General features: G+C 46.8%; 2 protein-coding genes across 15 annotated transcripts in view; both read left to right on the top strand.

The window, feature by feature from the left end:
• Nucleotides 1-1726: 1726 nt before the first annotated feature.
• LOC145505043 (protein CFDP2-like) overlaps nucleotides 1727-17391 on the top strand; it is a 78188-nt gene continuing 62523 nt past the window's right edge. For 4 of the 13 annotated variants that reach the window (XR_014052749.1, XR_014052746.1, XM_081486717.1 and 1 more), the window contains exons 1-2: nucleotides 1733-1929; nucleotides 9947-10030. Coding sequence is in view for 1 of the 13 variants with exons in the window: in XM_081486717.1 (XP_081342843.1) it covers nucleotides 1869-1929; nucleotides 9947-10030 (145 nt within the window). In the remaining 12 variants the exon portion in view is untranslated. Of the gene's footprint in view, nucleotides 1930-3094; nucleotides 3361-9945; nucleotides 10031-10536; nucleotides 16853-17391 lie in introns of those variants that run through there. The other 9 variants (XR_014052747.1, XR_014052742.1, XR_014052750.1 and 6 more) reach the window with 9 other exon arrangements.
• JUN (Jun proto-oncogene, AP-1 transcription factor subunit) lies at nucleotides 4678-7896 on the top strand. 2 transcript variants are annotated; one of them, XM_081486719.1, is made up of 2 exons: nucleotides 4678-5990; nucleotides 6024-7896. In XM_081486719.1, exons 1-2 carry the CDS (start codon nucleotides 5611-5613, stop codon nucleotides 6616-6618), a joined length of 975 nt encoding a protein of 324 aa, XP_081342845.1. In that variant the 5' UTR covers nucleotides 4678-5610; the 3' UTR covers nucleotides 6619-7896. The 2 variants fall into 2 exon arrangements, with proteins under 2 accessions (XP_081342845.1, XP_081342844.1); XM_081486718.1 differs by having other exon boundaries at nucleotides 4678-7896.

Raw genomic sequence — 17391 nt, forward strand, 5'->3', positions numbered from 1 at the left:
CCAACACTATATAAACACAACTAACATATGTCATTTCTTGGAGACAACTTTTAAAGCCAATACAAATTCACCTTTCTTTCTTTTTCCTGTTAAGGTGATTGGGTGATTGTAGAAGCACACACATATCAAGATGAAACCTTCAGACTCTTTTTGAGTGAGTATATTGAGAAAAGCCCCTCTGATCTTGAACAAGTAGTATGAACAAGAAATAAAATTGTTTTGTTAAGCCACTGATATATTAGGGTTATTATGGTGGCAAATCTAGCCTGTCCTGACAGACATAAGAACTGGCACCTAGACACAGGGTAATATAATAACAACAATAATCGAAGTGTTTAGAGGTCAGTAATTAAGAATTCTGTTATCAGAAGGTAAAAGGATGGTGATCTATTTGGTGAACTGTGATAATCTAGAAGGCATATCATGAACCTAATGAACTAAAGCAAGAGGTTGTAAAACAAAATGTTAGTAGCATGTGTTGGTGGCTGTTAGATGCACTTAGAAACATTACAAAAAAGATGTGAGCTCAGAGAAGATTTGGCCAGTTTGTAAGCAGGAATAAGAGTGCGGACAAACTATAAATTCAGAGATATGAAGGGTTAGAGGAAGGTATTGTTTCTCCATCTCAACTAGTAAAATATAAAATTAAGGAAGGTTTTCAGCAAGAAACGGCCAATGAAAAACAGCCCTGAAGTACGGCTAAAGTCAAAGGTATGGCCTCAAACCTATTGTTAAAACTTCTGGATAAATTAAGATGTCACTCAGCATATCTTTCAATTAGAGAAAGGGGCTCTGGAAAAGGAAGGAAAAGTAAGACTCTCCCACCTAAGCCCAATAAGCCCAAAGCACTCAAAAACCAAGTCAGGAGAGAGAGACAGAGAAACAGAGAGAGAGAGAATATGAGAATGAGGTGAATGAGAGAGAGATCAGCAGCCACAACATCAAGAAAGCAAAGAAACATGGAAACCACGGATGCTTGTCTAGAAAAGAACTGGCTGCGGCTACTGGCACATAGAAAACCTGGAATCAAATAGATAAGAAACGTACACTTTGGGGAGAGCTACACTGCCAAAAGAACATCAGTCTGGATTAAAGGAAATTGTATCCCCCCACGTCTATCCCTATTTTTAAAAGCTGATTTTAAAACCTATTCCCTATGCCTGCTTTATATGTAGAGAAGGAAGAGTCTCTCAGAGTACGAGGCCAGGGGTCACAGAAAACAATGGCCAGGGCTGCTACACTTAGGGAGCAGAATCCAGGTCTAATCAGGGTGTTGGGTGAGGTGCGGGATGGGCAACATGTCTGCTCTGTGGATTACTGTTCACAGTAGTGTCTCCTTCCTTCACTTTGGTGTATCCATTGCAGTTATCCTGTCTGTCCCACTGTTACACCCTGAGGGTGTGCTGAGCAGACATCTTGCCTTTGGATGAAGAGGCACATCTGGAGCCAATATAGAGTCTACTACTTATCACCCACTACCTGGAAAGTGAGCTCGATATACTGTGACTAGATGGGTCTGCAGGGTCAACCCCCTTGAGGAGAGTGTGAGGGAATTCTGCCTGAGGGAGGACAGTAAGCCAAACACTTAGTGAACAGAAAGGGAGACTGTTCGAGTCATTAGTGTTGTTCCCCAAATATTCCTGGCTCTCTTCCTTCAAGACACTTGGCAGGATTACAGAGCTTTAAAGTCAGGCAAAGCCACGTGACTAGCTCTGGCTAAGGATGCGTGAGCAGAAGTGCAGTGTGTCACTTCCAGGTGGATGCTCTGAGAGCCAGTGGATGATCTGCTGCCTCCCCTCCACCCAGCTGAGACAGTAACGAGACGTATGCATCAAGATGAAGCCTTCTTCAGCCCAAGTCCATGGTGAATGGAACTCCCCTGCAGACTCACAGTGGGGACGTGGCATGAGAAGAAACAAACTTGCTGGGGTAAGCCACTGAGATGGTAGGGTTGTTTGTTGCGGCAGCAGAGCCCAGGCTTTCCTGATCCTCGGAGTGAGGGATGGGGCTGGAGAGCAGGAGGCAGGCTGTGAAAGGGCCCCCTCCCACACAAAGGCATCTGAACCCTCTTCTGGTTGTGAGGGGAAGCCAGTGAAGGCTTCCAAGCAAGGGCGTTAACATGAAAAGATCTGTTATTTTTTGGATGAAATATGCTATTTCTCAGCATAAGGAGAAAATCAGCCTACTAAACCACATAAGGCAGAGAGGAACACATAGAACCCTTAGGCAAAAGATATATATTTATATAACGTCCTAAGTTTTGAAATTTCTAAATACAGGAGCTCTGAAAAGAGGCTTTGAAAGGAGCTACAGAGAACTGGGCAAGACAATTTCTCCCATTGCACTATCTAAACACCGTTTCCTCTGCAGACAATCACTACTTTACAAGAAAGTCTCCCATAGCAGAGAAGATATAAAAAGGGAATGTAACAAACATCTGAAGTCAATTTCCAGCTGCCTGTGTGACCTGAGCAGGATACTTAAAGTCTCTGGGCCTAGTTCCTCATATATTAAATCTGGATAATAATATATGTAGCTCAAGATAGTTGTGGGGGATAAACAGCATATATAAATTTCTCCGGTGAAGGCCTGGCTGATAGTAGGTGTTTACTATATGACATCCATTTTTACTAGTTATCATTACAATTATTTTTTTTTAAAAAAACCCGCATTTTCAAAAGAAAATGATTCAGGGCAACAATATAGAGGAAAATGTTCCTTCCTGGAGAAAAGTAACTGGATCTTGTCATCACTGTATTTCCCACCCCCACCTTACTGCCTGGCTCACAGTAGCCACTGTTTTCCCTGCTGCATGCGGGAATGAGAGGCAAGTAAAGGAAGTAAAGGAAAGCTGTCAAGATGTCCCTGACACCAGCTGCTGCTGGACTGCTGAATCTCAACTCTCAAAGCCACAAATACCTTAAAGCTCCGGGTTATAAACCCAAGGCTAAAGTCCCCCAATCTCAGAAGCTGAAAAGCCAGAATTAGGACCTAGGGACATAAACTGCTGCAGGTCCAACGTCAAACCACGGTCCTGGAGAAAACCCTGGAAGGAGCTGAGTTCTGAGCCTTTCCTCCCTCACCCTCCTCACAGGTTAAGTTCACCTGTTCCTGCCAAGTCACAGTCTTATATCCTGGCATTCCATGGACGCTCTGAGAAGCTCCGACGCAGGGCAGGGAAGGGGGCTGTTGGTGACCACCTCCTAGCCCTGGAGGCGATGACTCTACACTAACCTAGGACTGTGAGGTGGGTCTCACCAGCCCCACTTGCAGATGAAGGAACTCAGGGAAGTTCTCTGATTCGCTCCCTTCACACCGCGGCAGCGTTGGCCAGGAGAGAACCCACGATTCCAGACTTCGGTATTCTTTCCACCCTACACTTTCGTCTCTAAGGGGTGCGGGGTTGGGGGAGGAGAAAATAACAACCACTAAAAAGGAACCACTTACATGGGTCTAGCGCTTCCTAGAGGCTACACAGGATACGGGCCCACCACCCGGTCGGGAGCAGAGCAATTTTAAATCTTTATTCTACTCACTCGCTGCGTGACTTTTGGCAAGTGTCTGCTGCTCTCGGACTTGTTTTCCCGGAAGCAAATCGGGGCGAGAGGAGTGGCATGTGCGTGTGTGTGTGTTTGTGTATACGTGTGATGTGCGGTGAATCTATGCATGTTGTGCGGGGGCGGGGAGTAGACGATCACCGGGGTTCCCCGAGTTTCGGATTCCCTAAACGCTCGTTCACAACTAGGCGCCGAGTTGCCCCCTAAATCCACCTCCTGTAAGAAACCTCTCCGAAGCAAAGATGCGAACGCCCGCACCCTTTCTCCCACGGTCGAGAGGGTGAGGTGGGGGTGCGGAAGGCACTTAGCCGAACACCCAATTTCAAGCAATGCAAATCACTGGGCTTCCAGACAGAGCCAGACAGTCGCTATTGAACTTGACCAGGAGACAAACTTCAGGGCATTCTCAACGTGGGGGGCCGATTCTCACGAACTGCCCCCAAATTTAAAAGCCACGTTCACTCGCCCCCACAGGGGACTTATCAGAGCCACCTTAAGGGCGGTACTCCCGCCTCCCGGAAGTGCGGGGGGGCAGGGGCCCGGGCGCTCAACCGGCCCGGCCCGCCCCGCGCGGCGGCGAAGTGCCCGCGGGTGACATCGAGCTCCCAAGTGGGGAAATACCACCCGCCCCGCGCCCTCGGCCCCAGACACCTGGCTCGGTTTCCCCGGCCTCCTAGGTCCTAGCATCCGTGGCACTCCCGTCCGAGCCCTAAACTTCAACCCACTTCCCTCAGAGGCTGGGAGCGCCCGAGTCCGCCCGGCTCGCGGCAGCCACCGTCACTAGACAGTCAAACCCCAAGACGTCAGCCCACAATGCACCGGGCGGGCCGGGAAAGACGCGCCGGGAAGGGAGGGGGAAGAGAGGGGCGCGAGTCGCGCGGAGGTGGGGGGGAAGGAGGAGAAAGAAGGGCCCAACTGTAGGAGGGCAACGGAGCATTACCTCATCCCGTGAGCCTCCGCGGGCCCAGGGAAGAATCTTCTAGGGTGGGGTCTCCATGGCGACGGGTGGGCCCGCCCCCCTGAGAGCGAAGCGAGCCAATGGGAAGGCCTTGGGGTGACATCATGGGCTATTTTTAGGGGTTGACTGGTAGCAGATAAGTGTTGAGCTCCGGCTGGATAAGGGCTCAGAGTTGCACTGAGTGTGGCTGAAGCTGCGAGGCGGGAGTGGAGGTGCGCGGACGCAGGCAGGCAGACAGACAGGCACAGTCAGTCGGGAAGGACTGCAAATCCTATTTTCTTTTCCAATTTCTCTCCAACTGCCCGGAGCTAGCGCTTGTGGCTCCTGGCCTGGTGTTTTGGGGAGCGCCGGGAGAGCCCCTTCTCCAGCCGCCCCCAGGCGGAGAGCCCCGCTGCGCGGGCGCTGCTGACAGCGCGGAGAGCGGCCACTGTCCGCCCGGGGAAGTCCGGAGAGCGGCTGCAGCGGCAAGAACTTTCCCGGCCAGGAAGACAGGGGACAAGTGGCCGCCGGGTCCCGGAACGAACTTTTGCAAACCTTGCCTCCGCCCGAAGCTGCCGCGGCGGCGGTGAAGACGAGGAGGCGGCGGAGAGAGGAGGACGTGCGCTCCGCTTCGCTCGCACCGGTTGCTGAACTTGGGCGAGCGCGAGCCGCGGCTGCCGGGCGCCCCCTCCCCCTCGCAGCGGAGGAGGGGACAGTCTTCCGAGTCGGGGCGGCGGACACCCGCCGCCGGCCGGCCACCGCGGGGTCCGCGCTCCCTGCTACCACTGAGAAGCGAGTTCGTCCGCGGGCTCTGAGGAACCGCTGCGCTCGAGAGAGCTCCGTGAGTGACCGCGACTTTTCAAAACCGGGCGGCGCGCGCGAGCGGACAAGTAAGAGCGCGGGCGGCGTCTTAACCCTGCGATCCCCCGGACCGAGCCGGTGAGGAGGGCGTCGGGGGGGAGCTGCCAGCCGGCGGGGGCGCGCGCTCTTCCAGAAACTTTCCTTGCTTGCCGCCCCGGGAGGCGCGGGTGTCCCCCGCTTGCCAGCGCGCTGTTGCGGCCCCGAAACTTCTGCGTGCAGCCTAAACTAAGCCCACGCGAAGTGACGGACTGTTCTATGACTGCAAAGATGGAAACGACCTTCTACGACGATGCTCTCAACGCCTCGTTCCTCCAGTCTGAGAGCGGCGCCTACGGCTACAGTAACCCCAAGATTCTGAAGCAGAGCATGACCCTGAATCTGGCCGACCCGGTGGGCAGCCTGAAGCCGCACCTCCGGGCCAAGAACTCCGACCTCCTCACCTCGCCAGACGTGGGGCTGCTCAAGCTGGCGTCGCCCGAGCTGGAGCGCCTGATCATACAGTCCAGCAACGGGCATATCACCACCACGCCGACCCCCACCCAGTTCCTGTGCCCCAAGAACGTGACGGATGAGCAGGAGGGATTCGCCGAGGGCTTCGTGCGCGCCCTGGCCGAACTGCACAGCCAGAACACGCTGCCCAGCGTCACGTCGGCGGCGCAGCCAGTCAGCGGGGCGGGCCTGGTGGCCCCGGCGGTGGCCTCGGTGGCAGGCGGCAGCGGCAGCGGCGGCTTCAGCGCCAGCCTGCACAGCGAGCCGCCGGTCTACGCCAACCTCAGCAACTTCAACCCCGGCGCGCTGAGCAGCGGCGGCGGGGCGCCCTCCTACGGCGCGGCCGGCCTGGCCTTTCCCGCGCAGCCCCAGCAGCAGCAGCAGCAACCGCCGCAGCCGCCGCACCACCTGCCCCAGCAGATCCCAGTGCAGCACCCGCGGCTGCAGGCCCTGAAGGAGGAGCCGCAGACGGTGCCCGAGATGCCCGGGGAAACGCCGCCCCTGTCTCCCATTGACATGGAGTCCCAGGAGCGGATCAAGGCGGAGAGGAAGCGCATGAGGAACCGCATCGCTGCCTCCAAGTGCCGGAAAAGGAAGCTGGAGAGGATCGCGCGGCTGGAGGAAAAAGTGAAAACCTTGAAAGCGCAGAACTCGGAGTTGGCGTCCACGGCCAACATGCTCAGGGAACAGGTGGCCCAGCTTAAACAGAAAGTCATGAACCACGTTAACAGCGGGTGCCAACTCATGCTAACGCAGCAGTTGCAAACGTTTTGAGGCGAGACTGTCGGGGGCTGAGGGGCAACGGAGAAAAAAATATAAATAACGCAGAGAGACAGATTTGAGAACTTGACAAGTTGCGAGAGAGACACCGAGGAAAAAAAAAGTGTCCGAGGACTAAAGCCAAGGGTATCCAAGTTGGACTGGGTTGCGTCCTGACGGCGCCCCCAGTGTGCACGAGTGGGAAGGACTTGGCGCGCCCTCCCTTGGCGAGGAGCCAGGGAGCGGCCGCTCGCGGGCTGCCCCGCTTTGCGAACGGGCTGTCCCCGCGCAAACAGAACGTTAGACTTTTCTTTAACATTGACCAAGAACTGCATGGACCTAACATTCGATCTCATTCAGTATTAAAGGGGTGGGGTGGGGGAGGGGGTTGCAAACTGCAATAGAGACTGTAGATCGCTTCTGTAGTACTCCTTAAGAACACAAAGGGGGTGGGGGAGGGGAGGCGGGAGGGAGGTTTGTGAGAGCAAGGCCCAGCCTGCAGATGAGCTCTTTCTGGCCTGCCTTCCATAACTGTGTATGTACATATATATATTTTTTAATTTGATGAAAGCTGATTACTGTCAATAAACAGCTTCATGCCTTTGTAAGTTATTTCATGTTTGTTTGTTTGGGTGTCCTGCCCAGCCTTGTTTGTAAATAAGAGATTTGGAGCACTCTGAGTTTACCATTTGTAATAAAGTATATAATTTTTTTATGTTTTGTTTCTGAAAATTCCAGAAAGGATATTTAAGAAAATACAATAAAATATTGAAAAAGTTACCCCTCCCCCAACCTCTTTTCTGCATTATCTGTAGATTACTTGTCTAGGTGAAGTTGAAAGAGTTGAGTGTCAATTAAAATCACTGTGGGTGCTTCTTACTAGCAGGCCCTGAAAACTGTTGTCTGCTGGACTTGAGAAAGAACTGCAGCTGATGCTCTCATCAAGTTACGCTCTTCCCTCCCCAGCATTCTACATAGAGTTGCTTACAAAGGATAGTGTGGCATTTCAGAAAGATGAGAGAAGGGAGGTTGTGGTGGAGAGGGACAGCCCACTGGGAAATCTAACATTTTAGTTTGGATTATATCAAGTGGCATGTGCTGTGACCATTTATAATGTTAGTAGAAATTTAAACAATAGATGCTTATTCTCAAAGCAGGAACGGTGGCAGATTTTTACAAAAGCTGTATCCTTCCAATTTGGAATCTTGAACAATTCCTAGATAAAAGAGATGGTCTTTGCTTATGAATATTTATAGCAGCATTCTTGTCACAATAAACGTATTCAAATACCAATAACAGATCTTGATTTCCTTTCCCTTTTCTACTTTTTTTCTTCCCAAGCTCTATTCTGAAGCTTTTCTTTTCAGTTGCTGGGGTTAACATTACTGCCATCTGAAGTTATTTGGTAATTAAGAAGCAAAGAATTTAGGAAAAGTCAACACAGAAGTTGCAGTCTGGATGAAACAGTCTCCCTGCTTCATTCATTCTCTCTCTCTCTCTCCCCCTACTTCTCTTTCCACTCACCCCCTCCCTGAAATAAACACCTGTGCCTAGACAAATTACCAGTATAGCAGTTTACTGTTTCAAATTCTTCTACAGTTTCTTCATTTGTCTCTAAAATAACCTTGCTTAAATTATTATAGACTCTCAAAAGATGGTAATCTAGATACTATAAAAAGATTCACAAGAGAAAAAACACTAACATAAATGCAGTGATTGCTTATGTATTAATAAATCAAACCTTCACTCTGGGGAAATGGCAAACTTAAATTCTGTCTGCAGATAAAACTTAGGAGATCAATAAGGCAGAACTCAACAAGGGAACAATTTTTGCTTGGTTGCTTTTAATCCCAAGAGCCAGTGTGATTATCAAGCAGCAAAAGCAGTTTGATATCCAGGAATATTTCACAAACCACTAATTGAGGCAGGCCGTTTGCTCATTAGCAGTGTTCTAGTACCCAACAGGCCTGAGAGTGCTAATATCCTGCCTGTGGCTGTAAATCCAAAGAAACAAAGAGTCTTTCCTTGGAAGGATATCTAGGAGTGGAAGGATTGGACTGAGTTGTTACCTATCAGATACTCCATTGTAATAATACTTCTTTAACAAAGGATTACTGGGAGCAGAGAGGAGTTTGCCAAACAGCAAATTTGCTGATGTCAGCAACCCGGAAGGTGAGTTTATTTTAACCATAAGTAGGAATAGTGAGCAGAGGGACAATAAAGCACTCTGGGGTGGGGCTCTGTGGAAGCTAAACAAGAGCCAACTAGAAAAAATAAGCAGGCTGGGGAATTAATTACCTGCAGAGGTAGACTAAGCCCAGACAACAGAGCAGCACAGAAAAGCCACACCACTCCCCAGTTTGCTTTAGACTCTGACGTTTAAAAAAAAAAGCCTGAAACTCATACCTATGGCTACCCTTGTTTGTTTCAATTATGGCTTTGAATGTATATCCCTGAAACTCTTAACAATAGAGACAGAAAAAAGTAATTGTGGCAGAGGAAATTCACCAATGATCTCCTATAAAATTTGGAGACAGAAAATCAGATACTTGCAGACACTCAAAAGTCAATGTTAAAAAGTCAATGTTATTTTTGACACTCAATGAGTTGTTGTTTGGGTAACACTAACAGTTGGGGAAGATGAAACCAGTGGTACATGAAACCATGAATCCTGTTTTACTTTGTTTTATGTATGTATATTTCAGAAATTCTTAACTCTTTGTGTCCACTGAGGCAGAGGGCTCATGAACTCAGTGAAAACGCCTACAAAATTGTGTTTGCATATGGGTGTGTACGTATGTACACACATACACACATACTCCCCTAGGGAGAGAGATATTAGCTCTGTTTAGTTCTCAAAAAGTTCCATGACTCAAAAAAGGTTAATTTCTAAGCTGAATGCTTATACATTCACTATGAAAAACATATCTGTGTGTGAATTTGAATTTCGTGCATTTTCATCTCTTCATGCTTCTTGTACACATTTCTCTGCCTGGAATACTTTTCCTTCTGACTCAACTGCTTAATCCTACCCATTTTTCAAGGCTTAGCAAAAGTGGCACCTTCTCTGTGGTGCCTTTCGTGCTAACTCCCTCTTCAGGTGGAATGACTATTCTCCATTGAACATCCCTAACATTTTATCAAAACTTCTGATAGAACTTAGCAAAGGATTATCATTGTGAACCTCTATGTGTCATAGTCAGAACCTACCCTATTCACCTGTGGACCTCAGATTCCTAGTAAAGTTCCTGGTTGCATAGATGTTCATAAAATAAATGTGTGTTAACAGGATAGATAATTGAACTTAAATGCTCCAAAATAATTCTTGGTTAATTTCTTCTAGTGCAGCATACTTCATCCATTTCCAAGTGTACAACTCCAAATGGATTGAAGACCCTCAGAAAAGTCAAGTCTGGACAATCACCAGGTACTAAAGCCTAGTTCTCAATGAGTACTCTTAAGAGAATTAAACTGTTAGCACCTTCATTCTTCCTGGCTTCCCTGGTAGCTCAGTGGTAAAGAATCTACCTGCCAGTGCAGGAGATGCAAGTTTGTTCCTTGGGTTGGAAAGATCCCCTGGAAAAGGAAATGGCAACGCACTCCAGTAATCTTGCCTGAGAAATTTGGACAGAGAAGCCTGGCAGGCTACAGTCCTTGGGGTCGCAAAGAGTCAGACACAACTAAGCAACTAAACAACCATTCTTCCCCAGCCACACAGAGTGTCCCTTCCCTCCTCTGCTAGTGCAGGTGGGCATTTTCTTATATCAAATGGGCCTGTTTGAAGCATTAGGCTTGGAGGTGGAGATGGGGAAGGATAAAATGTGATCATTAGGCAGGCACAAAAAATAGTTCTAGATGTAGCTTTATTAAAACCAACTATTTCGTTGGTAATGACAGAAAGAACTTTCTGTTTATAACATTAATGTATTTCAGGGGTCCAGAAGTTAGTACTCAAGGTTTGCTCGATGGAGACATGCTGATATATCTAATACCCATGTAATTTTATTACTAGAGAAGATGCACATCTATTGAACCAAGGAAAAAAATGTCTTTCAGTCTTGCTCACCCCTTGCTCCCACCACCTACTTCTGTATGTATCAAGTAGAATGTTATAGAAGAAGGGAAGAGGGTTAGAAGCTGGGATAGCCACAGAAGGTGAAACAATCCCTTCCTAACTCTGGAATTTGGCTCCACTTATTTGGTTTTGGACTTTTGACATTGCAAAAGGGCATTGCCCTGGGCCTACAACCCGAACCCTGTTCTCCAGGAACTCCAGTCTGGTGTGGAGGAGTACAGAGATGAAGCAGAAAGAGGTGCCAGATGCAGGAGGAGGCATCTTTATCAGGAAAGACTTCACAGGTGAAGTGACATGTTGGTGGAACTCAGCAGGCAGAAAAGGAAGGAGGAGAAACGTGTATGCAAAGGCATAAGGCATCAGAAAACATGTGATGGGGGACTTGTAAGCTGCTTGGAGAGGCTGGAAATAAAGATGTGAGAAGAAAAATGAAGGAGAAGAAGCAGAAAAGTTTAAGGTTTCATTTGTGAAGTACTGTCTGTTCCACGCCAAGAGTTTGCTTGCTATCCTGGTCTTTATGGAGAAATACTCAAATTGAGACTGATTAAAGAAAGCTGAACACTGAAGAATTGATACTTTTGAACTTTGGTGTTGGAGAAGATTCTTGAGAGTCCCTAGGACTGCAAGGAGATCCAACCAGTCCATCCTAAAGGAAATCAGTCCTGAATATTCATTGGAAGGACTGATATTGAAGCTGAAACTCCAATACTTTGGCCACCTGATGCGAAGAGCTGACTCATTTGAAAAGATCCTGATGTTGGGAAAGATTGAGGGCAGGAGGAGAAGGGGACGAAGAGGATGAGATGATTGGATGGCATCACCGACTCAATGGACATGAGTTTGAGTAAGCTCCGGGAGTTGATGATGGACAGGGAGTTTTGGCATGCTGCAGTCCATGGGATCACAAAGAGTCAGACGCGACTGAGCGACTGAATTGAACTGAGGTGATTTAAGAGTTCAACATGTCAAGAGTAGAAAAGAGAGGTTAAGGAATTCCAGAGGGAGGGTCAGCACAAAGGGAAGCCTGGGGAAAACTCTAGGGTACCCTAAGTGTGACGGGAAGGCCTATCTTCCTGGATTCAGGTGAGCAGAGGAGAGGAGTGAGCACTGAGATTGGTACTGACCAGTTTATACTTTTGTCCTCTCCACTGTGCTTTCATCCCTTCAATTTCACTTTATTTTCACCACTACCCTGAATGTATCATTGTTAGTAGCTGTGTTTCACAGGAATAGAAGCTGAGGCTCCCGGTGAGTTTTAAGAGTTTTTGTTGAGGCTCTTCATTCAGTGACTGGTGGGGCCATGATTAGGTCCCCAGCCATCAAGAACCATATTGTTTTCCTCTATTGTTCCACAAACCAGATGCCTGGTGATCCCAGGACACCTTGATTCTGCAGTAAGGACCCTGAGGAACTGAATTAGTCATCAGAAGGTTCTTTGATGTGCACAGCATCTGAGCAAAGGTAATCAGATAGTCTCCTGGGATATTTCATCCATGCTAGTAATGTCTAATGAACTCTTCTTGCCCTGATGCAAACCCCTCCACTCTGGAGGGACCAGAATATTAGTGCTGAGAAGCCCTGACAGTTTCTTGCTATACAAACTTCCTTCATGTACATCCACTAAAAGACATTGCCTGATGGTTGCTTCATCATTCCTTCAAAAAACTGGGTTACCAGATCATTGAGTTACTGCCTTCTTGGGCTATAAATATTCACTAGCTACCTGGACAGAACCTGGGTGTTTCCCAGGCCTCCTCGGGACTTTCTGTCTGTCAGCTTCTGCTGATAGCAGATCTCTTCCAGGTTGTATTTGATTCATCCTGTATTCATGTTTGGAGAGAGGAACATCCTGACCTTATGGCAAATCTTGAAAAAAGATAAGCAGGCACCTGGACCATTATATAATCTAATCACGCTACCAGTTAGGATGCTTACACAGGCCAGTAACAGAGGCACAATTTAAACAAGGTCCCAGGCGAATGTAGTGGCTGAGCAACATTATCATGGGCTTTCATCTTTTCCTTTTACCATCTTCAGGGTGTGAGAGATGCTCCTTGTGTAGACTCAAGACAGCATCAATAAGGACTTCCCTGGGAGTCCAGTGATTAAGAATCCACCTTCTAATGCAAGGGATGAGAGCTTGATCCCTGGTCGGGAACTAAGATCCTGCATGCCTTGGGACAAGCTCCATGTACTGCAACTACTAAGCCTGCATTCCACAAGGAAAGATCCCGCGTGCCAAAGCTAAGACCTGATGCAGCCAAATAAATAACAATTTTTTAACAAATAAGTAAAAATCAAGGCTTTGATAGCAAGAAATAACTGAGTTGGAGGATGGCTTTTGGACTGGTAGATAGTCATTAGTGCTCTCCACCAGATATTTCCGGTTTTCTTCTTGGGTACAAGGTAGGGTAGTACTTTCCTATCTTCTACCTTTTGGATGTTGAGTAAGAGGCCTTGTGACTTTGTCAGCCAGTGAAATACCAGCAGTGGTCACGTCCTTGATTTCCTTAAGAGGAAGTGTGAGATTTGCCACATTTCCTTTTCCCTGGCTTGGCAACTGTGGAAGCACAGAGATGGAACATCTATTAACCTGGTCCTTAAATGACGTTGATGCAGATTAGAGTCCCTCCCCACCCCCAGCATCTACCCTAGACATTTAACAGGTGCAAGGATTGAACCTTTGTTGTATTAAGACACAGAGAATTGAGGACATCTTGTTATTGTAGCATTACCTAGACTTTCCTAACCGCTCTAGTAGGAAACAACAGTGTCTGCCACATGTATAATCAAATTAAAAAAACCTATAAAATATTCAATATACATACCAGTTACTAAATTTCTACTATGTAGCAGACACTGTACTAGGACTTACAAGGTGAATGTTAAGGTTTTATTGTAATACATGAGAAAATGGAGGTTTCTATCTTGTTCAGGTTAAAACAATAAGTAACTTGGGGAAGCTCGAAGTGAATCCAGGTTCTTCTTAATTCTAGAGAGGTTGCTTTGCTCACCTATGACCTTGCCCTTGAGTAGTACTGCCACATGAATTTATATCTCGGTGGAACTTCACAGCCTCCCTACCATAGGCATTGCTATCACTGCATACTGCGAATGAGGAAACTGAGATTCAGAGAAGAAAACTAACTTGCAAGACTACAGAACGGGGAACACACCAGAGACTCTGCCCTTTCCATAGTTCCTTGCTACCCTTCTGACCACATGAAGAATCGAGACGTTATAAGTTAGAAGAGAGAAGTGGAGTTTTAGGACTTAGTGGCGACACAGAGACTTTGGAGTTAGGTGCCCAGGGGTTCAGCCTGGAAGCTCAAGGTGGGAGGTGCAGATCAATTTCTTTAATGTTGCTAAGTCCTTCTTTCGTAAAAATGAGGCCAGCCATGGCTACCTCAGAAGGTTGCCGAAAGGTTCAGATATATGCTGGAAGGTTCAGATGCCCTGTATAGAACAGGCAAGCAATAATTAGTCATTTTTCCACTGTAGATTTGTTAACTTAAGAAGAAACGATCAGGAATCCCACCTCCCTGCCCAAGCTAGTGCAGATGCATACATACACACACACACACACACACACACCCCACACCCCACACCACCATGACTGAAATGAAAACGTTTTCCATTAAGATTCAACAAGGTCTCCCAGGACCTGCTTCTTGGTCATATAAGGGCTGGCAGGTCCTCTCTGTGGGCTGGAGAAAAGTTTTGTTTCCCCAGCTGCACTCACAGGGGAATACTCTGCAGGCACAGCGTTGGGAACCTGTTTGGCTTGGCTCAGAGGCCTGTCAGCACATTCAGGAAGTGAAGTCAGAAGAGGCAGGATTTCAAACAGCCAGCTGCACATGAATGCCCGAGCGGTGAAATGCCTTATCCAAGCAGGGTGCCTCTCAGCCTGGGTTGCCCTGAGAGCTGTCAAATGAGCCTCTGAGGATGGCTCTGGACCAGGAAAGGAAGAAGCGGTTGGTGGCACACAGGGAAGGGCCATGACTTCACAGCAAAGCAGCCAGAAGGGCTATGTGGGGTCATCTCAGCCATCTCTTCTCTCTCAGCTTGCTGGGGAAGAGTTAGCTTCATCCTCAGTCTCCACGTGATAGTGTCCAGCCACTCCCACTTTCTGTCCATAAGAATAAGTGAGATGGAGGTAGCAGTTTCTCATGTCCTCCCAGGATGGTGTTTCTTTGATCTGACTGGGCCTCATATCCACCCCTGAACCAATCAGACATAGGACATACTGTTAATAATACTAGGTTGGCTGAGATGTAGGTCAATTGCCCACCTCTAAAACCAAAGTATTGATGGGAGTTCCATCAAACCACATGGCCAGAGAAGAGAATAAGGGAGAAGATCTTCAAAGGACAATCAGAACCTACAAAGGAGTAGGTGCTGGAGGTCAGACAGATTATTATTATCTGTTGTTATTATTATCAAACCCATACCAGGATGAAGGGGCATCTACTCCACTTCCAAAATCAGGTTGGCACTCACGATCCACAGTTTTACCTCTTTTAATGAATTGGTGAGTCCAGATATAAATCAAGAACATGCTTCCTTGGATGGAAAATGCTCAGGAGGGATGTATTCAATGATATAAACACATAAAAATATTCTGTAGAAAAAAATATTAATCTTAGTTGCGGTTATGATATTCACTGTAAAATCTTGACATAGGCCAATTAAAAGAATTGAATATCCTCCAAGCAAGATTTTGAAACATCAAGAACATCCAAGTACGTCTACTTCTGGTCTGTGTTTTTCTCTACTTACCCTGCTCATTGAACTGTATCAGTATCAGTTTCTACACCAAGATTTGCACAATTCAATTGTTAAGGTAGTAGAAGTAGAAAAAAATCTGAGATCAATCATCATCATAACTGAACCCTGAAAAAGGAGAATCCAATATAAAATGAAATATACTTTTTCCTCCCTACAACAAATCTTTACTCCCAAGAACCAGAATGTGAGAAGGATCTTTGAAAATCCTTAGAACTGACTATAAACATAAGTGAATGATAAATCCAGTGTTGCAAGTAGGAAATGCCAAGAGAGGTTGATGAGTATCTACTGTGTGGCTTAAGACATTGCTGGGAGGTAATATAGTAACCAGTTCTTGACATAAATAGTCTTAAAATCTTTCCACCCGAGGATAGCATTATGAGACTTAATGATTGTCACTCTCTTAGAAGGTCACGTGGCTCTATTCATTTACCCCGTGTTTATTGAATTCATTCATCTCCTCTGTCCAGGCACCTGCTAAGCACTGCAGGTGAGAAGTTATGTAAAACCTGGATCCTGCTATCAAAGTCAGGTGGCTTCAATATATAATTGTCATGACAGAGGTAAATATAGGGTACTTCAGGAATAAGAACCCAACCTAAAGGAATTCAGCAATGGCTTCACTGAGGAGCTGATTTAGAATTGTATCTTAAAAGAGATGAGTAGGCGTTTGACAGGAAAATGGGGAGATAGTGCTCCAGGGAGATGAGACATTGGGGACTAAAATAAGTATCAACTATTCACAGACAGAATGGAGGGAGTTCCTGCCCACTTATTGTCAGGTTAAAAAAGAGAGAGAGAGAGAAAGAGACACCAAACAAATTATTAAAGATATTATCACAATTATTTTATCCAGCCCAGACCTTTACAGAGTACTGCAGAAAATGTGTACAGCAGTGTCTGCAGAGACTGGGGAAGCCACAACCCAAGCCTTCACTGAGGGATGAGGAGGGGCTGGCCTCAGTCCAGGAAATTAGGGAGGCCTCCTGGAGGAAGTGACTTTTATTTAAACTGAGACCTGAAGGAATTAGTCAGACAGATGGGGTGAGCGGGGAGACACTGCTGTCTTAGGCTAGAGCATATGTTAGAAGTAACGAGAAGGGGCTCCCCTGGAGGCTCAGTGGTAAAGAATCCACCTGCCAATTCAGGAGACACAGGTTTGATCCCTGATCTGGGAAGATTCCACATGCCATGGAGCAACTAAGCCTGTGGGCCACAACTATTGAGCCTGTGCTCTGGAGCCGGGGAGACACAACCTCTGAACCCCCCAGGCCCTCGAGCCCGGGCTCAGCAACAAGAGAAGCCACCACAGGAAGAAGCCTGTGCATTTCAACTAGAGCAAAACCCGGGCAGCAACAAAGACTCCCATAGCCAAAAATAAATAAATAATTTATTTGTTTTAATTTTAAAAAAGAAGTAGCGAGAAGACCAATTTGTTTAGAATGTACCCTTCCCTCAGGGGAAGGGGTTGAGTGGAGGAGGAGGTTATGGGGCAGGTTGATCCAGAAGGGGTGCAGTTAACATGGCATGTCCAAATATGGCACCCAAACTCCAAGTCTTAATCTGAAAGGCTAGATGACAGTGAGAAAAGAGGACCCAGTTTTTTTTTTTTTACCATTCAGTTTTATTAATTAACATATACTAATTTCACATAGTCTAAATAAAGCCTTTTACAGTCCATTCTGCGATACTTGATCAAAATACAGATTACAAGCATACGGAAAGATTGTCATTCCTCTGACATAATGATTTGAGATTTGTGATTTCTGTGGTTTACAAAACAGAGGCTAATAATTTAGTAAACATGGACATAAATTAATTATGTGATTTTTTCCAGGGAGGGTTTCTTATACTTTTTCTGGGGTGTTGGTGAATATGTCTTTATTTCAATCAAGTCAACTAATATTCATGTCTTCTCTCTGTCG

This window comes from Giraffa tippelskirchi, chromosome 5, assembly GCF_054371585.1.
Source record: "Giraffa tippelskirchi isolate mGirTip1 chromosome 5, T2T-mGirTip1v1.2.pri, whole genome shotgun sequence".
NCBI classification, from domain to species: domain Eukaryota; kingdom Metazoa; phylum Chordata; class Mammalia; order Artiodactyla; family Giraffidae; genus Giraffa; species Giraffa tippelskirchi.

Excerpts from the sequence above, each read along its gene's own strand:
- JUN (XM_081486718.1), top strand. The coding sequence starts at position 5,611 with ATGACTGCAAAGATGGAAACGACCTTCTACGACGATGCTCTCAACGCC.